Here is a 24703-nt window from a genome sequence, read left to right on the forward strand (position 1 = left end):
TTCCTGGAAGTGTTCAAGAGGTGACTGGAACCGGCACTGGGTGACGTGGTTTAGGGGTTACAGTGGCAGTGCCGGGAGGATAATCGGATCGGCTGATCTTGCGGGTCTCTTCCAATCTTGATGATTCCACAATTCCATGATTCCACGACTCCATGACTCGGCCAGGCGCGCGGCCGTGGCGCGTCACCAGGCGCGCGCCCGCCGAGCCCCCGCCCCCCGCGGCCGCGGCCGAGTGCGCAGGCGCGGTGCCCCCGGTCACGTGTCGCGCGCCGGGGGCGGTGGCGGTGCCATGGCGGTGAATTACAGCGCCAAGGAGGAGGCGGACGGGCACCCCTCGGGCGGCGTCGGGGTGCCGGGCGGCGGCGCGGTGGGCGGCGGGGGCGCCGTGAAGACCCGCAAGCCCGACAACACCGCGTTCAAGCAGCAGCGGCTGCCGGCTTGGCAGCCCATCCTGACGGCGGGCACGGTGCTGCCGGCCTTCTTCATCATCGGCCTCATCTTCATCCCCATCGGCATCGGCATCTTCGTCACCTCCAACAACATCCGCGAGTACGAGGTGCGCGGGGCGGGGGTGCCCGGGCCGGGGCTTTGGGAGCACCCGGGGCCCGCTCGGGAAGGCCGGGCCCGGCAGGGCGAGCGGGGATCGCCCTCCCGGAAGCCGCCTGCGACTCCGGGGAAACCCGGTCCCTTCCCGGCCTGCCGGGACCCAGGCGGGTTCTGTGCGGAGCGGACACGGCGCCCGGGCGGCTCCGATCCGGAGAAACGTCTGTGCTCGTCAGCAAAGCGTCCATTAATTACCCTGAGCGGACACAGGGCGACAGTCATCTGCGCATAGGCTGTAGCCCTTCTGCCAGTGCTCCCGAGGGAACTTCCAGGGAAGTTACTGCCAGCATTTAATCGACACAGCCCAGTGCGCGTTTTTTTCCTCAGCAGTACAGAAAGTATGCGCGTTGTCCTTGGGATAGCCTGTGGCAGTCCATTATATATCTTCAAATGTTGCAAAGTAATTGTATTTTCAGGACAAAGCTCTGTGGTGAATGTATTGCTGTAATTCTTACCTGCACCGATGATTTAATGTTGCAGGTGTTCTGTGGGAGACCAGGGTGTCCAGAGTAAACTTGGAAACAAGGATTGAAGAGTGTGGCTTTTTCTAATTAACACTTAACAAAACCCAAGTCATTTACATCTGATAATCAGCCATGCTACTGCTGTGAAAAGCTGCTGAGCGTTAGCTGAGAACTGAACTGTGTATCGCAAATGGATCCATTAGATAACAGAACCACTTTGTGTTGTAAGGAAATAACCTGCAGGGCTTAGGGACGGACAGCCTTGAAAAGCCATTGACAGCTATTATTAGTTTTGCTGAGCTAATGTGACTGAGATTGATGGTAGGGAAGAAGGTATTTAGTTGTTTGTTGTATTGTTTTATTGGAGAACATGAATTTTTGTGGATCAAATCACTCCAGTTATTGGACTAAGCTGTCACTTTCAAATAAGTAGTGTTTAAGACAGTAGCTTAGCTGTTGACAGTAATTTGGCAGTGAAGCTCAATTAGCTAAAGAAATCATGAGGTAGGGAATGAGTGGTATTTTCATATTTTCCTTAAAATGCAAATAATGTTATAACAAAACCAATTTTACCCCCCTTTATGTTAAGATGTACAGTTCCAGACAAGGAGAAAAGCAGAAGGGAAAAACCCAAAAGTTGAAGTGTATTTTACAGCATCCAAATTGTATGTAAGCATATTTTTTGGAAAACAGTTGCTTCTTACATCAAGTGTTGGGGGTATGCTGAACATCTGAAAATTGGCACAAGTGATTCAGAGAACATGGCCAACTTGTCATGGGCACATAGATTTTTAAATTGTCATGTTGTAGCATATTTAAGGTAAATACAATTGCAGGTTTTCAACAGGACACTCAGTGGAGAGAAGTAAAAAAATATCCTTGCTAACCCTGATTTTTGTTGACAACTGCATTTAAAATAGCCATTTCTATACTAAAGCAGTACGAAGTTTTAGATCATTATAATTGGACAAATACAGCCTTTTTCCATTATGACTGAGTCTGCATTGATCTATGGGAACAAGAAATGCATCAGTTTCATGAGTCCAGAAATGTAAGTGACTTCTTGTGCCTACATTGCTGCTGTATGCATATACAGAAATTTTGTATACTGTTGTTGCTGAAGCAGCTCAGTCAGGTACTCCTGGTAAGTTCCAATGGAAGCCACAAACTGGATGTTCCCACCTAACATTCAGCACAAAAGTCATAGGTGAGCTGGGAGCACAACTGATGCTCCCCTACACAATCAGGTTGTGTATATACAGCAGTAGTAACCATTTGTACTGGAGACCAGTTGGCCGGCACTGGCCTTCAATCCTCTCCAATTTCAAGATACTCAAGACTGGAAAGAGTTTAGTTTGTTTTGCTGTATGGATTTACTCTTTCACCTTGTGAAATTCTCAAAAATCCAATTGTTAGGCATCTGTGAGGACAGGAGGGACTTTGGAGTCTGCGGTAAGTCAGAATGAGGAAACTTGTGTTCTGTTGCCTGATCCTCATATGTGTCTTACGAAGTGCTTATCCAGTGACATTCAGCAAGTGAGATTATCATCCTAAAGGCAGCTGAATTTAGAAAAAAAACAAGTTTAAATCAAAAAAGGCTTTATAGTTGCAGCGGCAAAACACAGATAAAGCTTTTTACCAATTAGGACCAGCATCTGGGCTCTAAACACCAGTGAGGGGTGCAGTTTAAGACACTGCTATCACATATATGCTTAGCTGACATGTGTCCCTGCTTAGAATGCTGGCTTTTGTTATAACTTTCAAAAGTTATTCATGAATAGCTGTAAGTTTAGCTGTGGGAGACAAGACATCTAGAAGCTAGGTGCAGTGACTAAGCTTTTTTAGAAATGTATCGGGGGAGGAAGCAGAGGTAGTTATTTACACCTACGTCTTGGGCAATAGCATACCTCCTAAATGTGTGTGCTGTAAACTTAGTGTATTGGAATTGAATGGGATGTTTAATTTGTGACCCTGAAATACATATTTAATTTCAAGTCACTCTTTCCTGAAACAAGATATGGTAACCATTAGTATCTCTGTGCACTGTGCTGTTCTTCTACAGGTGCTGCAAGGACTGAGCAGCAAGATGTACCTTTTCCACTGATTTCCTTTATAAGCTCTCTTGAATTCAAATGTGGAAGATTTCCAACAGCTTAAGTGTACTAGAATTATCGGGTTTTTGTTGTGTTTTCTCTAGCATTTTTTCATTGTTTCAGAAGGGTATAATCAGTTATTTATCTTGGGTCTGTTGGGAAAATAGTTCATTTGGGTGGAAAGTAATTAGCTCTGTAAATGTCTTTTTGCCTGTTATTAAAGAGTGAGAGAGTTCTGTATTTCCTGGGGAGGGGTGGTTTGGTTTTCTTTTAATATATACAGAGTGAATAAGAAGCATGAGGAATATAGGAAGGTGAGGAATATACAAAGTATTAAACGTGTAGGAAAGAGACCTTTGTGCTGTGACTGCTGCCGTGAAATGCATAATGGTAGATAAAAAACCAGATTGACTTAAGGCATGGTTAGGAATGGAGAACTGAAAGTATGTACATTGCTGTTGCCTGCATCTTCAGCCTTGTGTGCAGTTCCTGTAGCCCCATGTCAGAAATGATACAAAACTTAGTAAAACGTACAAAGAGGACCAGATTCTGTTACAGATTGCCTTTGATACAAGAAACGGTCAAGCAGAGTAGGATAGATACGTGACAAAGTATGAAGTCTACAAAATAACAAATAGTTGGGAGAATATGTGTATGCAGTAGTTATTTCAGTAGGCTGACAGACATCAACAGCCTGAAAAGCCATTGGTGTGGAATAACTTGGATATACCCAATGTCCTTAAATCTGGAGTTTCTGGGAAGGGCTTGCTGTGCCAGGTTGTCAGATGCTGGCCGATCCCAGGGGACAGAACAGTGGGGTCAGGCAGGTTCTTGCCCTGGACTCCAAAGTCAGTCCTTAGCTCTCAAAGTCAAAGTGGTTTTGTTACTCTGTCAAGAGCTGAATATGGATGCCTTCATCCTTTTAAATAAGCTCTCTGTTGAATGTAATCTGTAGATGCGGATGCAGAAAAAACCACTCGCCTTGGCAGTTACTGTACAGGAAAGCTCTTTGATAGCATGCAAGCTGATAACTGTCATCAAAAGCATGGTCCTGCTTCAATATACATCAATTTCATGCTCCACAGAATTTAGTCATTTATGTTTTTAAAAGTGATGTCTTTAGGTCTTTTGCAACCTTAGAGTCTTAAGTGTGTGTTCTTGATCTAAAACTTCTTCTCACACTCGCAAGTTCTTTCTAAAGGAAATGCTTACTTCAGCTTACTTTAGCAGAGCACACCCACCCCCGAGTTAGCCTTCAACAAATGAGATGCTTTGTTCATTGAGAGCAGCAGTGGGGTCTGTGTGCTGTAGCTAAACAGAGCTGGTCATGGCTGCTGCAGTAGTGCTATTTCTAGATCAGCATAAACTCAGTATCTTGTTCAGCTGAGGAACAAAGATTGTGATCCTCTGTCAATCTCTCTCTCTCTCTGCCAGCTAATAGCTTCTGAAGCTGTCTAGTTTCAGCTAGGCTCATTAGGATGTAGGTTTTGTCTGTCAGAAATCTGGCAGCGGAGCGATGCCAGTCAATAAAAGTGCTTGCTGATGGAATTGGTTGTAGCTTAATAGATACTGCAGAAATTACAGGAAAAGAGACCCTGAAGAAGATGCAGAGGAAAACAGACTTCAGTTCTTTCCTGAACACACCCTGTGTGTTTGTTTTAGCTGACCTTAATATGGGTATTAGGACAGATCATAAATCACTAGTTCTTGGTTATGCCTTTCACTACAAACATAAATCAGGACAAACCACTTGCAGCAGCCTTTCCTATAACTGTGTAGGTGTTGTAGTTTAAATGCTACTGCTGCTAAACATTTTTTTTGCAATAAGTATAAAGTATATATTTCACCAATCTGAGTCTAAATTCTAAAATAGGTAATTCATGGGAAGTGTAGAAATATATCTTTTATAGGCAGCTGGAAGCTTTCTTCTGCCACACTTGCTGGAGCTACATGTGAGAAAGAGCTAATGTGGTCAAGCTTGGACTGTAGGGTGAGCTTGTGGCTGCTGAGGCTGAATGTACAGATTTTAAAAAATGGGGTTTTTTGGGTTACAGTATTGAAGACAGATAGTGTTGTATAAGGCAGAGTAATAGAGATCATCTTTCTTGTCCATATACTGGTTATGTTACCATTCCTGACAAAACAGTATTGGTGTATTAATCTTTCCTGTTTTAGGACAATTTTTGGGCATTAAGTGATTTTTAATTTTTTTTTTTTTAAATCTTTAATTAGGTGGCTTAAAATGGTCAACAAAGCAAGTTTTCTAATGCAATTTTTTTAAATTAAATATCTAGACTTTTAAAAGCTTAATCTCTTTGGAAAGCATGTAAAAGTTGAGATCTGCTTGTCATAGTGTGCATGTTTGGAAACATAATGTTGTCTGGAGTATCTGCTGGTTTTGTTTTGGTATGGTTTTTGGTTGGTTAGTTTGGGGGGTGGGGGGACTTGTTGGTTTTGTTTGATTTTGCTCCAGGAGTAATTTCACCTCAGTGTTAAATTTGTCTGCATCTGAAATCAAGCATATAGTCAGAATCAAAAACTCCTTTACAGAGTCATAGAATGGTTAAGGTGCTTGAGATTGTCAGACAGGCCTGAATGTGTTTTTGGTGCTGAGATAAAATATGATTGCAAAGTAAATGCCACAAAATCTCTCTGGCTTAATAATAAGTTTTCTTTACTCTGTCATTGTAAATTAATGACTGTTTTTCCTGTTACAGATTGACTATACAGGAACAGAACCTTCTAGTCCCTGCAACAAATGCTTAAATGTATCCTGGGACAGCACACCCCCTTGTACATGCACCATCAATTTCACACTGGAACATTCATTTGAGGTATGCTGCCCTGTATGCAGGATAAAGTCAGAACGGTTTATATGATCTATTTCATATTGAAAATGAAAGTTTTCTCACTTAGGTATTTCTTTTTTTTCTTTCATTATAAAAGATTATTTTTAGTCTTTCTTTGAACTTGGATCTGATTTTTGTGTTCCCTTTTTCATCAGCAGGGATGAGATGTTTCTTAATGCCTCTGTTTATCTGGAAATGTACAACATTAAGTGGAATGCTTGTGTTTTGCACATTCAGAGTTACCCTATGTGTCACATAGCTGGAGAGTAGATCAGCTATTCCTGCATGATTTACAAAAACTCAGTTCAACAGGAATTGGAAATACCAGATAAGTGCTTTCTGGCAGATGGGAGGCAAATGAGGCTTATGGGTTCTGCATCGGACAAGACAGGTGTTGGGATTAGTGCTGGTGAATATCATTCTGATAGTTGGTGACATGTTTTTATTGTTTGACTTCATCCTGCCAGCTTTTGTTAGGATAGTACTTTTATGTACTCACTATGAAGAAAGGATTGAGGTTCTTACTTTATGAATGTTGCTGTAAACCTAAGTTTAAGAGCTTAAAATTGCAGGTTTGTGTGAACGAAAATCCCTCTTTACCCATCTTGCTTCTTGTAGAGCAATGTATTCATGTATTATGGACTTTCCAACTTCTATCAAAACCACCGCCGTTACGTGAAATCTCGAGATGACAGCCAGCTAAATGGAGACAACAGTTCACTGCTTGTAGGTATTCATGCTTGGATGTGAATGAGCAACTAATTTCTGACTATTGCATAAATCACCACATGGAGTATTTAGTTGAATGATAATGAGGTAAAAGAATTTTTGCATAACAGAAGGCAACCATAAGGAATTGATATTTTGTTCACTGAAAATAACTGTAAAGTATTATAAAATTTCATGTTGATCATGTAGTAAAAACCAGGCTAGTTGTTTAAACTAGCACAGACTCATTTGCCTTTTTTCTTTCTAACTATCAGAATCCAAGTAAGGAATGTGAGCCTTACCGCACAAATGAGGACAAACCCATTGCTCCTTGTGGAGCTATTGCCAACAGTATGTTTAATGGTACGGTAACACTTTTAACTTACCATTTAGATGGGTCTGTGATCTAGTGTATGTTTTTTGTTCTGTTGCACATTATTCTGTGTAAAGATACTGTCAGCTTTTTTGTTTTGAATTAACACATTTTCACTGTTCAGAATAAAATAAATAGCTTGTACTGCTATTACTTGTTTCAAAATTGCTAGGAGAATTAATTTAATCTCATAGCACACAAAGGATGGAAATACCTGCTGTGAGAAGCTGCTACTGCTGTGATGTAGACACATAAAAATCATATTTGAATAATAAACTGCTATCTCATATACTCTGATTCTTACAGAACAGCTTGTGATTGTGTCAGGCAGATAGTAAATGCCTTGCCTAGTTATTTTTGTTTTGTTTTCTCCTGGAGGTAATTGTTTCACTGCTTATCAAGATCATCTGTGTAATGAAAGCTTCTGCAGCTGGTTTTGTAATTTGATTTTGTCTTTAGATACACTGGAGTTATACCGCATTGATAATGACACAAGGACTCCGATTACTTTGATTAAAAAAGGCATTGCATGGTGGACAGATAAAAATGTAAAGTTCAGAAATCCTACGGGAGATGGAAACAACTTAACTGCGCTTTTCCAAGGTAAAAAACGAAAAAAGAAAAATTGTAAGAATGCCAAAATGCTTCAAACACCTTTTGATTTCAGTTTTGATTTCAAACACGTTTTGATTTCAGAGTTTTGCCTCACTGACAATTTACAGAATGTGCTAAATAAATGCTCTCTGAAGAAATCCAAGCTAAAGGACTATTCTGCTGTTTGAACAGTTGTCTTTAAGTAATGAAAGCTGCAAGGTTCTAATGGAAGTGTTTGGTTTTTACATTTACTGTAATCATTAATTTGGTAGCTTTAATTTCTGATTTAATTTCTGATTCTGTACCCTGAATACTAAAAAATGTGTAATGTAAGCTGCTGGGGTTTAAGCCCACTTGGCAACTAAGCATCACACAGTGTCTCACTAACCATGCCCTTGCTCAGTGGGAGGGAGAGAAGAATTGGATGGGTGAAAGTGAGAAAGCACATAGGTTGAGATACAGAGAGGTTAGTAATAAAAACAAACAACCAAACCAAAAACACAACAAAGAGAGAGGAAAAGAAAAACAAGTAATGCAAAAGAAAAGAATTGCTCACCACCATCTGAGTCCCTGAGCCAAAGCAGGCCCTGCCTACCTCTGCCTGCCTGGGATATCCCTTTGGTCAGCTGGGAACAGCTATCCCATCTGTGTCCCCTCCTGATCTCTCCTGAACCCTCACTCTCCTCACTGGTGGGGTGAGGTGAGGAGCAGAAGAGGCCTTGATGCTGGCAAATACTGCTTAGCAATAACAAAGACATCACTGTTTGTCAATACTGTGTCCAGCACAAATCCAAAACTTTGTCCTATACCAGCTACTGTGAAGAAATTTAGTTTTATTCCAGTCAAGACCAGTACAAGTTCTATCATGTGTGGATTTAACTTATAAAGAAATCCTGCAGTTGTTAAATGAAAACTCCGTAGGAAGAGTTTCATTTAAATGTTTCTATGGCTAGGTTGTTCTGTTCTCTAAAAAAACTGATTTTTTTTTTTTTTTTTTTTGTAACTGGAAGTGACTGTGTGTCTCGTATACAGTTTGGCAAATAAAAGTTTCCTTTGGCTACTATGTCTCAAAAGTCTTCTTAAGGCTCTTAGAATATGTGTGTTTATGCAAGGTATATAATAACTTCAGGTTTAACCTGACGTGGGTTTCTTGCTTAGTCATAGCCAAATTACATGTTGTCAGTGTGATGGCTATGCTTGGAAAAGCAGATACCTTACCTTAATACAGTGTGGAATTGTATTTCCAATAACATTAGCAAAAGCATGTGTACATAATCTGAAATGATGTTTACAATATTAAATTGGTTTTTAAACTCTACCAAGTGAGCAGAGGACCTATCTCACCAAGCAGTGCTTTGAGACAAGACTTCTACCTACATGAATTGTTTAGACAAATGGACAGAGCTCTCATGAATTATGTTATTTATTTATAGAGTTTAAACTATTTAAACTGCAAAATAAAAAGTTCTTAAACAGCCCAGTGTGTTGCAATAGTAGTGAGTCAGCCTGTCTGTTCATACTGTTTAGAAGTTAATGTGTTTTTTGTGATATTAGAATGGATTTTGATGAGTCAGTGTGTTACTTAGTCTGGTATGTGAAATACTTTTTTATTTTTGTTTAATCCTAGGCACAACAAAACCTGTGAACTGGCCCAAGCCAGTGTATATGCTGGACTCAGAGCCTGACAACAATGGCTTTATCAATGAGGACTTCATCGTGTGGATGCGCACAGCTGCTCTACCAACGTTTCGCAAGCTGTATCGTCTCATCGAAAGGAAGAATAACTTACAGCCTACCTTACAGGCTGGAAAATATTCTTTGGATATTGCATACAGTATCCTTTGAAAGCACGCCTTAGCTGGATTACACAAGCATATATTTGCAAGTTCAGATTGAGCTAACCTTTCTTCTTGCCATCTCGAAAAAAAGATGGTATTGAGGTGTGGTTGAAAACTGGCACTGACAGCTAGATAGACTGTTACCATTTTTCACTTCTGTGCTAGTTTTATAGCACTTACAACTTCATAGAGACTGGGAAATCAGATTGCTTGGATGCTGCAAAGGAATTGAGAAAAGCACAGGAAAAAAGGAAAGAACAGAGGTAGCTGGTAGCCAAGGAATTTCAGAACTGTAACTTCAAGGTGAAATGACAATATGTAATGCAGGGCAGACTGACTGGAGGTCAGAAAAATGACAGAGCTGCGGATTGGGTGATGGTCTGTCATTCTCTTTTGGGCAGACTAAATATTAGGTAAAAATACTAGAGAAGGAGGGTTGTCATAGTTAGTGAACTCTTAGAATTCAAAAGCACCTAATGATACTTTTTATATAGCTACTTCAGTGTTTTCCTTTGCTGTAAAACTGAATGAACGTTAAGAAAAATTTTGTACTACAATACACACAAGGGCTGAAATTTATATTTCCCTCACTTTATTGAAGCTACTTTCATAAACCCACAAAATCGTGCATTTTACTCTTCTTCAGTGTTAGTGTCTTCTAACATGGCCTTGGTCTTGAAGTAGCTGACAATGCCCAGATTAGTTTTAGCCTAAAAAGAACAGCTGAATGTTTCATATTTGCAATCCCAGATCCAAAGCAGCAGTTTGTATTTGGAACCTGAGTGAAATGACCCAAAATTTTCATGTGCCCACTTCAAGCTAGGTTTGGAAACTTGCTTCTTGTTTTCCTAAATGTTTTTCAGATTATCCTGTACACAGTTTTGATGGACGAAAAAGGATGATCCTAAGCACCATCTCGTGGATGGGAGGCAAAAATCCCTTCCTGGGAATTGCTTACATCACTGTTGGGTCCATATGCTTCTTCTTAGGAGTGGTATTGCTGATCATTCATCACAAATACGGCAATCGAAACACTAGTGCAGACATTCCCAATTAATCTTGCATTCTGAAAATAAATGTACTGCATGTGCATCAAGGCCAGTCCAGAATGGACCCAGTTTTTGAAAGATAAATCTCTGCTTCTGTCACTTCTGAGACTGGGTGCATAATTTTTACCTAAAGCTTCCCTTTCCCGTACTGTGGATTAACTCTTGAAAATGACGGGTATACAAGTAGCTCTATTGATTGTATCTCTGCCTATGTCAGAAACAATTTTTCTGATGTTTGCCTGTAACTGGGCAGGCCACATGATGCATATAGCTCCCATTCCCTTGATGCATCTTCTGCTTGTTCATGTGCTGTGTAATGTTGGTATGATTCAGTACATTTAGATTGTGTGGAGAAAGATGGTTATAAGATACTGTAAATTGTTGACTTTCCAGAATTCAGGTGTCAGTGCTGTTGAAAGAAGTCAAGTCTTAAATGTTTTTTGCAATTTATTGTCTTGTGTGCATGGGCTCCTACATTTCTTGCTGAGATTTTAATATATTTATACAAGTTGTTAAATATTTTTCCTGTGTCCTACCAACCTCTGTTATATTAAATCCTCTAAGTGCTCCGTAAACTTCAGCACTGTGGATTCTTTGTATATTTACAATATATGTGCCTGGCCAGTAAACGAGCATCCTATGAAGATACCAGAAAACCTATTTGTTAATTATCTGCGTGAGACCCTTTAAAATTGGGACATGCTTGTTGCAGGTATAATCTTTTTCTAATTTTCTTTGCTTTAAGTCATATCCCATACTAGTTCACTTTTTGCTGGTTCTGCTTTTTATGAGTAGCACCAAGCATTAATCAAGAAGAACTTAAAAGGGTTTTTCTTCATTCACAGATTGGGGTGAATTCCTTTTACTGAGGTGAATTCCTTTTACTGGAGGAGTTTCCTAATTTTCTTAAAGCATATGTATTCTGAGCAGGCTTTCTTTTAAGGGAATTGTGTACTTTTTCCTTATTTGGAGTGAACACCACATTAATCTTTTGCGGTGTTAAGGAAGTAAATTATAGGAATTCTGAAGTTAAGATGGCAGTGATATTTTTTCCCTGAAATGCAGGTTTTGCTTGCTGTGAAACATAATTTAAATATTGCAATGTGCAGGTTAGTGTCTTAAATTACAGAAGGATTCACCTTTAGGTTAATTAAAAGTTAACTGCAACCTGTAAAATATTACTTTTTGGTGACTTTTTTTTAGATGATGCACAGAAACTGTAATGTATATGGTGGAGATCACTTTATATGCAACTAGCTTGATAAAATATGGAGTATATTAAAAGAGACCTAATAAATTCTGCAAACCATTTAATAAGAGATTTGGTTTTGTTCTTGAACATACATTTATTTTTATCTGCATGAAAAGACATCATTAAGTGTAAATGCAGTTTTAAATGAGTTGTATTTCTGGGATTGCATATTTATTACAAAAATGCATGGTCCAATAGCTTAATCTACAGGCAACTTTAAACAAAACTATTAATTTATCACATAATTACATGACCGGTTTTACTTAATTACTTGTGTAGCCTAAGAATTTAAATGTGTAAGTCTGGATAAACTGAGGAATGAGGCAGCATTTCCACTGTAACTCCATATATGTATTTGTATAGTACAGCCTGGCAGAACAGGGTTTTCAAATAGTACCTTTTAAGATTTTGTTTACAGTGTTGTATTCATGTTGCTAGAGTTACAGAATAAGGGTAATGTACCCTTGAAAACTTGCAGAACATATTAAACTGGCTTTCAACTCTAGAGTAGCTGCTAGTCCAAAATAGAGGAAATGAGCAATGGGATGTCTCACAATTACTGGTTATTAAAATATTTTGATTTTTAAACTTTGTGTTTGTCATTTGAAATGCAAATATATTCTTCATTCATATTTCCTAATTTTTCCAAGTTGGGAAAGGCTGCTTTTTGGGCTGTGCTTAAAATTAAAACACAAGTATTTTTCTGTCTTTACCTTGTAATATCTTTCAGTGCCTTACCTTTTTCTTTACTGACTATAGCTGCCAGGGTATCTTCAATCTCAGTGAAGTGCACCAGGGTGAGAATTGCTGTCTGGTTTTTGTTGCAATTAAGCGGGTTCTCTGAGAACCTGTAGCAGTAAATACATGGGACAGTGTGCCCATGGAGCTTAAAATGCTTGTAAGAGTTTTAAATACTGGTCAAATTTGTAAATTCTTCCTTCATACATGCTCATTTGTCTAGGTGTCATGTTGATAACAATGGAGATCCTTGGAGGATCCTTGGAATCCTTCAAGGATTTATTATGAATATTAAACCTTGAAGGATGCAAGTCTTGTCTTTTTTAAATAGAAATCTCTGACGGAAGAAAGGCCTTGACAGCGTAGGTCAAGTAACATCTACAAATAGAGCAATGAACATGGCTGGTTGGATTGGATTCACAGGAAGTGTTATTGACTGCACCCTTCTCTCAGATGCCTTACTTGCAGTGGGAAAAGACTTGAGTTGAAGAGAGTGCCTGGTGGAAAAATGCGACAAGTCTAAATCAGATGTACTTACAGTAACTCAAAAAAAGAAGTTAATTACTGGAATGCTGTTGGAACCCTGAATTCAGAGAATTTCAGTCTCATAACATGAAGGTCGTGAGTTCGAGCCTCACACAGAGCACCAGTTATTAATTTTCTCTGTTTTGTATTTTCGTTGCCTCAGTCTCTTGGCTCTTTTACTCAGAGTTCAGATTGAAACGTAGGAGATGCTGGACTTTTCTTCAGACTCAGATGTTTATTATTTCTTATCTATGGTACAGCTGCACGGAATGTGCCTCTAAGTTAACAAGGTGAAAATGGACATAAATTCTTAATGAATTGGGGTATGTGTCACTCCTTCGGTATTCCTCATTCTCCTACAGGGCAAGCAATCATTGAAAGAACACACCACACTTTAAAATCCCTTTTGGATAAACAAAAAAGAGGGAGGCAGAGGCTATGCCTCAAATGCGCTTGAATAAAGCACTGTACGTTTTAAATTTTTTAAACAGCTCTTTTGCAGAACCAAATCCGCCAATAATCAGACATTTTTCCAACACCACACAGGCAAAGTTAAAGGAAAACCCTTTAGTTTTGATCAGAAATCCAGACTGGGAAAATTGAAGGCCCACTCCCACTAATAACCTGGGGCAAAGGGTACGCTTGTGTCTCTACAGGTGCTGGTCCAAAGTGGATTCCTTCAAAAAACGTGAAGCCCTACAAACCACAGGAATAGGCAGATGCTCCCGGAAGCAGAGAAGCAAGCACGCAGATGTGAACTGCAGAAAGACTGCAGCTGATGATAAACATCTTTTATCCCACATGCAGAAGCTGTGAACCTTGGGTTTTGTGCCAGTATAATAGTGTGGGAATTGTTGGTATTGTAAAGCCTTGTTGACAAGTGTGCGGTGTGGATTGTGTTACGATTCAGAATTACATACGAAGTGTAAGATGATTGAAATTTTAATTATATTAGGTCATGAGGAAAGAAATAGTCCTTGTCTCTGCAGTCATTGGAGAGAACTTTAGAGAGAATCTAAAGAGGTCCAAATTTGCAGAATTGAATGCAAAAGAAGTAACTTTTGTACCTTAAGCTTGGCTTGTCCCAGAACAAGATTGAGAAAAGAAATCAAAGAGAAGTATGAAACTAAGTCAGATATCGTACTTGTGCCTTATTATTTCATTGTTTGCCTTAAGTAACGCAATCCTGCCCATGAGTCAACCAAAAACCAGCGTTTGGGTGACCTTAGCCAATGCCTCAGGCTTGGATACCATTTGTTTGACTTATCAAGTCCAGAAAAGCCATTCTCAACCTGCTTCGTTGGTTTACTGGTAGACAGTTGGCCAGTACCAAAAAACATCTCTTCAGATCTTTCATGATTCATCAAGAATCCCACAGAGGAATGGGGTGTCTGGACTAAATTTCTCCCTGAGACACCCTATGAACCTCAAGAATTGGAAATCTTCAGCTGAGTAAAAATGGATCAAAGATCTCATAAAAATGTGAAGTCTGTAATTATTCCACATTTTCCTCCTTGTGCCATGTTTGTTCTCCTTTCTGCAAAGGGCCCTGCAGAGGACGACAAACGCTGCATTTCTGGTTGAAGAACAATCCTCAAAGTTGAAAGAGGATCATGGTTGGATGATCTGTTTGATTGGGTGAGCCTCGCTCCATTGTGGAGAGAGCTTTTGAAAGTGGGCATGTATGTTCTGATTGTCATTATAGTCATCATGGTTCTTGTACCTTGTCTACTGCAGTGTCTCCGACAATGGTTTAACAAAGCAGTTAAAGCAGTGTTCATGGTTCAAACAGGAGGGGGAGATGTTGGAACCCTGAATTCAGAGAATTTTAGTCTTTCAGTGCTGGCAGGCAATGATCCTCAGAAGCACACTGCATTTGACCTGAGGCCTTGGGAAAGGCTTCCCAAATTATGTGGTAACACCGAGGTTGTTGCTGTGTAATTGAAGAGAAGTTTGTTGTATCACTGGGTGGAATATGTAGAGATACAAAAAATTTAGGTTTATGGAATATAGAAATATATATGTAACAAGATGGAGGATTTTGGGTGTAGGTTAGTTCTTCTTCCTCCTTCTTTTTCACAAATTTGGGTGGTCTGGTATTGGTTCAAAAAACCCACAGTGCAGAACATGAATGATTAGTTACTGGATTATAAGTAAAAATAAATTAGTTGGAATTCCATAATCAGATAGATTGGACTTTAAAAGACCTTGGAAGGTAGCACTCGGGGGGCCATTTTCACCTTGTTAACGTAGAGGGAGGAATGTGCAGCTGTACCATAGATAAGAAATAATAAACATCTGAGTCCGAAGAAAAGTCCAGTGTTTCCTGTGTTTCAGTCCAAACTCTGAGTAGAAGAACCAAGAGACTAAGGCAAAGAAAATACAAAACAGAGAAAATTAACAGAGTGCAACAGCTGAAGACAAAGAACATTGCATAAACACACAGTAATCTGATCTTCAAAGTTCCTGTGACAAGACAATGGTTTCTGATCTTTCCTGGAAATGTGACCTACCCTTGGTATTACATAAGTAGTTTTGGGTTTTTTTTAAATAAAGATTCAATAACTCAAAAAAAACCCCTCCAATACCCTAAAATGTTCCACATATAAAATGCTTGTCTGTATTGAGCAACTTGCCAAAAATGCTCTCTTTCAAAGGAGAAGAAAACACTATGAAAATCTAAGTAAATTTTATTCTTGCTTTCTTAGCAATGTGGCCAGTTTATGAAGAGACTGCTTCTGGCAGTGTGAAAATAGACTCTGAGGATTATTTTCAGAAAGCCCAATTGTGAAAAGTTGTGGGGTTTTATTTGTTTGTTTGTTTAGTAGTAGTATTAAATTTTCCTCAGGGCAGCCAGAGTATTTTCATGTAAAAATTCCCTATCTTCTAGCTCACAGAATGTTCTGATCACTGTATTGACTTCTGTGCCTACATGTGAAGTCTAATCTTGTTTGACAGTTTCAATTAAGCCTGAAGACCGTTACGAAATGGCCTGATCAGAATTAGCAGGTCCTTACATGACCTGAGTCTCAAGTAAGAAACTACCTCCCCATAAGCCTCCCATGCTGAACAGCCTTAGCCTATGCTTGAAAGTAGTGATACTGTCTGCTTGAGTTACATCAACTGCTGCTGCAAAATCGGAAGCTGGAAGATTATCTCTCTTATTTTGTGTTGAGGATGAAATAAAGGGGAATAAAAGTGTAAGTCAATCATTAAGGAAGCTCAAGAAGTTTTTAAAAAAGTATAAATTGAAAGAAAGTAGGTGGAGATCTTTCTCACTGGACCCTGGATAAAGATCACGTAAAATAAACAATTTGAGCAAATGGAATACCAGAGTTATGTGCAAATTTAATTGAATTTTTACCTGAGGACTGTGCCCAAATTTTTCAAAATAAAATGATGAGGTGCTTAGTGTTAGAGGTCCAAGAATGTAATTAATGACCTCATTAATTATATTATGAAAATGGGAAAGACTGAACTGTGATATTCTTGGAAGAAATTAAAATCTGATTGTCTCTAGGGTTTCCTACTGAGGCCTAATGTTATGTCATAGAAGTAAGTGTATGCTTCACAACAGATGCTTGTAAACTTAGAACAAATCTTTCTGTCGGCAAATTCTTCTAATGCAGTTTTAGTGTATTATACAACTCTAACTTAGAAAATGGCTGTATTAAGGTAGAATAATTTTCTCTTTAAACACCATATAGCTTTTAACTGGGTTAGTCAATAATTTTGTTTGCAGGAGACAAAATTTAAACTAGTGAGCAGTCAAGAACCAGAAGGAGGTTGAAAAGATTGCCACTTGGAGCTGCACCAGTGGGTTCTGCTTCCACAATTGGGCTGAATGCTGTCTCCATTTGTGTCATCTCTTTAGCAGGATTTATGTACCCTTGTATTACTGGTTTACGAGGTAGAACACTTTTTTGTGACGAATGCTTTTAAACAGCTAGATTAATGGCCCTGTTTTCTTTCTGACTTAAACAGAACTGTTCAACAATGAGTTTTGATAAACAATTTTCTTATTCAATGCAATACATGGAAAAGTTGCTCTATTCAGTTGGAAGAAGCAGCATGTTTGTTTCTTATGAAAGATCTTCATCCTAAAGCAGCAAATTCCTGTTTCTCATTCCCTCAAGTTTTCATTTCTTCGCTAATTAGTCAACACTGAAGACCAGCTGTGCTTGCTCTGAGCAGTCATCACATAGCTTTAATTGGTAGGTAACTCAGTGCCAATCCTTAAGTATAGCCTTTCTGTTGTAAAGTGTGTTTTTACAGAAAGTATCCCTGAGGCTTAGATTCTAGACGTACCAGAAAGTGGAGCACACAGCAGAAACTAAGGAATAATTTCTCTGTGAATTATGATCCTTTTACCAGTATCTCAATACGAATGAGTGTATGAAAAGCAGAATAAAATATTGTATACACTTGTAAGATTGCAAGAGGAACGGATGGAAATCTGTCTTGTAGTGGTACTAATGTTTTTTTAAGTGTTATTCTGTGATAGCACTGCTTGAATGCTTGAAAACCATTTGTTAAATAATGCATCCAGTTTCCTCCTTTGTTACAACACCTATTTCTCCATGACTATGCTTGCTAAATGCTATTTTTAAGATTCTGCACAGCTAAGGCTATACCTATAAATACTTCTTCATCCTTGCATTTTTAGTTTCTTTCTGGGACAGCTCATCAAATTGAGAAGTGCTTTGAGAAATGATTCTTGTTATTTTCATACTGGATTGAGCACTAATTTGTCGTGTTTGACACACGCTATTCATCATGAGGTTTGGCACCAGTGAAAAAGTACTGTAATGCCAAAAACTAAGTGCACTTCAACTGCAGCAAAACCAGGAAAGAGCATTCCTGACAGCATTGTGTTTCAGCATAAGGTTGAAGCATGAGAAGATGCAGTTACGGGACTAGATCTGCAATGCAGAAAAAACACAGGCTTCTCAGAGTAGTTTCTTGAATGGCAAACAGATTCTTCCCTGAGAATCAAATAGGTTTGTATTTCATACAGTTGTGGTATTACGTCACTCTGTGTAGTTACATATCGGGAAACACGAAGCTGAAGTTGGGGCTTTTTTTTCCACATGCAGAGTATTCGGTATCCCCGCTACTAACGGAGCTTGAGGCAGTGGGCAGGTACATGGCGTAGTTTGGGGTTTTCTGAGTGTAGTGGCTCAACAAAAAATGTCATATCCACCCAGGGGTGCAAGACCCCCACGGCGGGGTCAGACCCAGGCTCTGCCTCGCTCGGTGTCCTTGCCTCCACAGAGATGTCCAGCGAGTCCATACGAACAGGCGCAGCCCAGGGTGCTGCTCTCCCAGGACACGCATCCCGCCCTCCGCAGATCTTAAACTTTTCAACGAAAGGAGATTGAAAATTCCGTATGTGGGAGCTCTGGGGGACATTTCCCGGATTTCCCAAAGCGCCCTCTGAAGGCGCAAGAGGCGGCCGGCAACCACAGAATGCCGTGGCAGCAGGCTCCCGCCGGGGCTCTCTGGCGTGAGAAAACAAGCGCTCCCGGTGTGCCTCAGCCGCTGCCGGCCCTGCGTGTTCTGAGAGGTCACCGCTCCTCCCTCCCGCTGCTGAGGGCTCAGCTCTGGCTCCCCGGCCCCGGCCCAAGACCCAGCGCGCCGCGCCGTGCTGCCCCAGCCGGGCCGGGCGGACTGGCGGGGGGCGCTGTGGGCTCTGCTGTGGGCTCTGCGGCGGCGCTCCGGGCCGCTCCCTCCGTGGTGCCGCCGCCGTGGGCGGGGCAGCCGCTTCCCCTTCCGCTGCCCTTGTTGCCGGCGGGAGGTGACAGGACCAACAGCCGCGATGTGGCGGAACGTGCTGGTGAGGCCCGGGCAGAGCGGCCCGCTGCCGCCGGGGGTCTGTGGAGCTCGCTCAGGGTGCCCGCTCGGCTGCGGGACTCGGCCGTGGTGGCCGCCCTCCCTGCCGGGCGCTGCGAAGCGACCTGCAGGGGTCGGGGGAAGGTCTTACGCGGCCCACTTGCTCCACGTAGTGCTGAGCTTCAGGGACTTGAGAGAATAAGGTTGAGTCGGGGGGCTTGGATACGCTTAGCTCGTCTCTAAGGAGATAGATTTTACAGCGTGTTTATTTGGGGTGGGTAGGGAGAGGAGACGCTTTGTCCCGTTACTTGCAACCAGCATCACCTGGATGTTTGCCCGCCCCGTGGCTGCGTTTTTAGCAGTGGTAACTTTGTGGGAACGGTGTGTTGTCCATGGTGCTTGAAGGAGGCCGAGGCCGCTGGCATCTTAGAGCTGCCGCGCTTTGAGCCTTGATATTTTAGCGAAGGCAGACCAAAGAGCTGTACACAGGTCATTGATTTTGGCAGGCTACCGTATATGATCAGTCTGTGGAAACAGATTCCAGCTCAGGACACAGCAGGGTGATTTAAGCTGTATGTGTGGCGGGGTGGAGGTGCCTCCTGAGCACTGTGAAGGTTGTCTCCTGTGCTGGTGGCTCCTAGGTGAACTGCAGCAGTGACAGGAATTCGTTGTCCTCACAAACACGTTTGTCATAAATGTTATTGTCCCTTTTCCTGGTTAGACACAGAGAATGGTGCCTAAAACAGGTCTAAGGGGCAGAGGCTGAGATTTCTGCTGAATGGATACTACCTGAAGGTTATGCTGCGGATCCATAAATTTGTTGTATCTTACTGAAAGTAATTTTCCTGAGTTTTTCCTTTTCAGGTAGCTAGTCCTTTACATAGTGTGCTAAAACAATTACTGGATTCAAAACTAGCATGTTTTGGTGAAGTTTTGTGTGTTTGTTTGTTTTTAAAACCCCTATTTTTTTCTTTTTTTTTGCTGTCCCACTTCTATCTTGCTTTTCAAAGAAACAATGTCTACCCAGTGTGGACAGAGCTGTAAAATGTCACTGTTTTTAAAACACTGTTTATCTTTTATTTCAGGCTCTTCGCCAGATTTCCCAGAGAACCATAAGCACTGCTACACGCAGGCAGCTTGAAAATAGAGTTTCTGAGAATCAGAAGCTTTTTCAGGTATTGAGTGAGTTATGTCAGTAGATTAACAAGGTTTTAGTAGATCATAACTGCATGGTTTTTTTCTAAAGAACTGGTCAGGCTCCCCTTTACATCTGAAGAGAGCTCTCAGAATCAGTTTTATGACTAGAGCATTTGCAATTAGCAGTTATTTTCTGCAGAGGTTAAGAGTATTTGTACGTGCATACTTGACTTGCTGACTCTTTAGGGTTTTTTCACCCTGTGAAATGATTTGTACCAGAGTTTCTCATAAGTATTAGGCATGGTACAAAGATAAAGTACTCTGAAATGAGTTGATATGGGGGAGTAGGTCTGAAGAACAAATAGAGAAAAACAGCAAGAAGACAGAAATACAATGAAAAGGTAAACCTGAAATCTTACAGCTCTATCTATAGCTCATAGATGAGCCCCATAATTTTTAATGAGGATGTGGTATTACTGTATTTCTCAGTTATGAAAACAGTAAAGGTCTTAAGTGATTGGATTAATTCCTAGGAAATTACTGAATTTTTACAAATAATTTCTGAATTATTCTGTTCCTGATTGATAGGGCCACTGAGTGAAGTAGTAAAAGCTGAGAACGCTCAGGAGAGTAATCCCAAGTGAGCCACAACCTGGAGCTGTAGCTTCATACTGAGCATAAATTGGGCTTCAGCAATGTGAAAGGGACCAAGTATATTAGAAGCCCCACTTAAATAGTTTTAGTGTCTTACTGCTTTCCTTTCCCCTGAAAGAAAAAGCCGGTCTTGTTGAGACACTAACTAAGGAGCACGGTGTTTATTGTGAGCCAAGGGGAAGGAAATAGGAGGGTGACGTTGGTGATGGGAGGGGTCAGAGATTCAGTTTCTGCTAGCAGAGATCTCTAGGTGTATCTCTTCCTCCTTTCATTCCTTTCTTGTGGACAGCAAGTTAAGCTGGGCTGGGTTGCAGGTCACCAGCATTGGAGGCTGGCTTGAAGTCCAGAGCAGTGTGATCTTGCTGACAGGGGTAAAGATCATGTGGATCTGGTGCTTAGGAGTTTTACTTTGGGTGGAGCAAAACAATTTCCTGTATGCCAGCAAGTGACAGTACAGACTCCTCCCCTTGTTGCTCCCTGTAGCAGGAATTGGCTATACTGGGAATGGATGGGAAGTTTCTAGGGATGGTAATCACATCCTGTGCACCTGACGGGTCTGGCAGAGGTGTCAGAAGTGCTGAGGCATCTGCCAGTCATTGCTTTAGATATGAATTGTGCACATGATTTATTATACTCCCCTAGTGAATCATCACCTGATACCAGAGTGAAAGCTTTTAAGACAAAGTGAGATCTAAATAAGGTTCAGTATCTTTTGGGAGTCGGAAAGATAGTGTGGGGTAGTAATTTTTCCTCTGGGTAATTATGAAATAATTGTATTGTAACAATATTGCAAGAACTGCATATAAATAGTTTGTTTTTGTCACTTATTTCCATTAGGAGGATAATGGCCTCCCAGTGCATCTTAAAGGTGGGGCAAAGGATGCTCTGTTGTATAGAACCACCACGGGTCTTGCAGTGTGTGGTAAGGCTAATACTAAAATATTTATGCTCTGGTACAATGCTCTGGTACTCTGTGCACTGATATTAAAATCCTTTTTCTTTGGTACAATCTCCAACACGGATGGTGTTTTCTCTGTAAAATAATTACTCAATTTCTTCAGTCTGTTCTTCAGAACATGCAAAGTTTATGTAGAGAAGAAAAAAAAGCACATTTGGCCATGCTGTATATTTATTTGTGCTTTTTCAAAATCTAGATTTTCAGATGGCTTTTTCCGGGACTAAATACCGTGGGCTGAATACTGCTTCAGGTTTCATGTATGGTGTTAGAGAAAAATAGAACTACTTCGCCTATTCTGCAAAGGAGTAATGTGTAATTACAGCACATACATGAACCAGTCTTTGCACTCACCTGATTCTTCTTAGTGCTAGGTGATACTCAGTGTACTGAGTTTTCATGTGCTGTGAAAACTAGCAGAATTATAACTAAGGTTCATATACTGTATATATTTAACCTTTACGTTACTTGTTACATAATTTTGCAGTGGCCTCTAACTTAAATGTGTTGATCAGATTTTCAGTTCAGCTGCTTTAAGAATGAGTAACCATTACTTCATGATTGTGAGAGACATGCCTCTCCCCACATTTTTTTTGCCCCCATCTCTTTATTTTTGTGCAGCCTGTGGAGAGGTATTTAAGGTTTTGTATTTTTTCTCTAAAATATTAATAACCAAGAAAACAATTGAGACGTGGCTACAGAAATGTTTTGTCTGAATTGCAGCTGCTTATTGTCAGTATTTCTTCTGGAACAAACTGGAAAGCTGACTGGAAAGGAATTCTGTTTGGTAATCTGAAAATATCTTTTCTGTCTCTTAATTCAGGAACAATCTATGCTTTATATTACCTGCTTCTCTCTTCAATGCCCAAGAAGCCGAACTGATTCCATTTGAGGATGCCTCAGCGATTAACATCTCGTTGTCCAGTTCCCATGTGACTATGGTGGCAGCTTATTATAAGCAGCTGGCTTAATGATTGGAATCATAAGTTAATTGTAACATGTAGACTGCAATCAATAAAGCAGTTTTTACGTGGTGTAGTGGATGTCTGGGCTGTATCATGTGTTTATGTGTGTGAGCATTTTTGGTCACAGGGTTGCCAAGCTGCTGAAGAGGGCTTTAAGGTTGCTGGCAGAGGAGAGCCTCAATCTGTCCCACTCCTCATCTCTGTTTGATGCTAGTGCCAGCCACAGATGCCCAGAGCCAGGAAAGGGATCCCGGGTCAGCAGGAGCACCTGCAGAGCAGCACAAGGGACTCACAGACATTCCAGCCAGGAAGTCTGTCTCCTTAGGGACACAACTTCAGTGCCTCTGTGTGAATGCACACAGCGTGGGGAATGAACAGGAGGAGTTAGAGATGTGCTCATACCTGCAGGGCTGTGATCTCAGTGGCATCACAGAGAAGTGGTAGGATGGCTCCTACAATGGGAGTTCTGGGATGGAAGGACAGGCAGGGAAGATGAGGTGGTGTTAACCTCTATGTCAATGACCAGCCAGAGTACATGGAACTCTGCCTGGGAATGCAGGGACAGGTGATACTGTGGTGGGGGTCTGTTGCTGGGCACCCAACCAGGAAGACTGAGTGGGTGAGTCTATAGCCAGCCAGACATACATCTATAGATAGGCAGGAGCAGCCCTGGGTCTCATGGGGAACTTCACCCCAGTATCTGTTGGAGGGACAACACAGCAGGGCATAAGCATCACTTGTACTGTGATGGCTCTTACTAGCTTGATTATTGCAATTACTGGGGAAAATCATCATGGAAACACATTGTAGCTGTGCATCCCCAGTTCAGTTTTATATTCCTAACAGAATTTTTGCCTTTTTAACCTTCTTGTCAGGTTGCTACTTGTGGGTTATTATGCCCAAAGTCTGGTATTGACTCTGTAACAAATAGAGCTTCTAAAAAAATCCCAAACAATTTCATCAAAATAATCCTTTTGTTTCTCTTCTCAAGGAAACAGTGGAATTTTCAAAATGTGAAAACAAGCTCAAAAATCTAGCCTCCCACTACAGTGCTATTTTAAGCCTCTTGTGGATTTGTTTCCAATTTTTCGTTGCTATCCTGGAGAACCAGAGTATGTTTGTTAAACTTGAGGCAAACTGGAAGAGAAGGGTGAGTGTACTCAGAACTCTCTAGTAAAACCAAAAATCTTGAAAAAAAAGGTGACTGAGGAAATACCCCTCAAGGATAGTAGCTTCTCCGCACAGGTGGGTTTGGCCAACTGCATGACTAAAAGAATAAGAAATACCTGGATGCATTTGTTGGAAAAAGGTTTGGGAAGTGGGGTACAGCCTATCTCAAGATGGACATTGATGCCTACAAAGAAGAGAAACGTCTCGGCACAGTGACCTATACTACACAGAATCAGTCTGCTCTGTGTGATGCTGGTAAGGCTTCTGCTGCCATCATGTGCCCAGGGTTACCCTCAAGATGTGGACCAAGTGATGGGCATCTGGAGGGCAGCGTAAGGAAAGATCAACATATTTAACAGGCCGATATCTTTTCCTGTCCACAGGAATTACAAAAAATTTTGAAAGGAATAATTGTTCAAGTAGTCCAAATTATAAAAATCCTGGGATGAGCTAGGCAGTAAATACATGTTTGTATGTGCAGCCAAAGCAGAATGTGCAGCTGTTCTTGTTCTTGCACTGAGCCGTGTCTCAAAGTGCACTGTCCCGGGATCTGCAGCAGACTGAGAGCTGTGGTGCCGGCGGCAGCCCTGGAAGGGAGTGCACGCGGGGTAAATGCAAGCTAGGAGAAAGCTTCACACCACAAAGCAATCACTATTTATAGTCAGAGCCTTGAAATGTTATTTAAATGAATGTCAAATGGCAGAAACTTGTTCTGGCAGAGTTGGGTCTAGTATCCCCAGGTCTGTCCCTGGAGTGTGCAGCTGGAGCAGGCGGAAAAGCGGGCGGCATTGCCGGGGCCGCGCTGTGCAGCTGCCGGGCGCTCACGGGGAGGCGCCCGCGATCCGCGGGGCTGCCGGCACTGCGGGAGCTCTGCTGCTGCAGGAGCGGCAGGAGGACAAGGAAA

General features: G+C 41.2%; 2 protein-coding genes across 2 annotated transcripts; both read left to right on the top strand.

Annotated features, from left to right (window-relative positions):
* Positions 1-279: 279 nt before the first annotated feature.
* Positions 280-11888, top strand: TMEM30A (transmembrane protein 30A). The gene is made up of 7 exons (XM_082276861.1): positions 280-556; positions 5878-5994; positions 6628-6735; positions 6993-7080; positions 7550-7693; positions 9312-9518; positions 10386-11888. The coding sequence occupies exons 1-7, from the start codon at positions 290-292 to the stop codon at positions 10577-10579; spliced, it is 1125 nt and encodes a 374-aa protein (XP_082132987.1). The 5' UTR covers positions 280-289; the 3' UTR covers positions 10580-11888.
* A 6912-nt stretch (positions 11889-18800) lies between these two features.
* On the top strand, positions 18801-22707 carry COX7A2 (cytochrome c oxidase subunit 7A2). The gene is made up of 4 exons (XM_082302350.1): positions 18801-18922; positions 20004-20093; positions 21547-21631; positions 22488-22707. The coding sequence occupies exons 1-4, from the start codon at positions 18905-18907 to the stop codon at positions 22544-22546; spliced, it is 252 nt and encodes an 83-aa protein (XP_082158476.1). The 5' UTR covers positions 18801-18904; the 3' UTR covers positions 22547-22707.
* The last annotated feature ends 1996 nt before the right edge of the window (positions 22708-24703 follow it).

The sequence above is a fragment of the Coloeus monedula genome (assembly GCF_965178545.1).
Source record: "Coloeus monedula genome assembly, chromosome: 2".
NCBI classification, from domain to species: domain Eukaryota; kingdom Metazoa; phylum Chordata; class Aves; order Passeriformes; family Corvidae; genus Coloeus; species Coloeus monedula.

What these genes read in the sequence shown, in the direction of transcription:
- TMEM30A (XM_082276861.1), top strand. Translation starts at nt 290, where the DNA reads ATGGCGGTGAATTACAGCGCCAAGGAGGAGGCGGACGGGCACCCCTCG. An exon ending in TGCCAACAGTATGTTTAATG is followed by an intron (nt 7,081 to 7,549) that starts GTACGGTAACAC and finishes TTTTGTCTTTAG; the next exon opens with ATACACTGGAGTTATACCGC. An exon ending in CTTAACTGCGCTTTTCCAAG is followed by an intron (nt 7,694 to 9,311) that starts GTAAAAAACGAA and finishes GTTTAATCCTAG; the next exon opens with GCACAACAAAACCTGTGAAC.
- COX7A2 (XM_082302350.1), top strand. An exon ending in AGAATCAGAAGCTTTTTCAG is followed by an intron (nt 20,094 to 21,546) that starts GTATTGAGTGAG and finishes TATTTCCATTAG; the next exon opens with GAGGATAATGGCCTCCCAGT. An exon ending in CACGGGTCTTGCAGTGTGTG is followed by an intron (nt 21,632 to 22,487) that starts GTAAGGCTAATA and finishes CTCTTAATTCAG; the next exon opens with GAACAATCTATGCTTTATAT.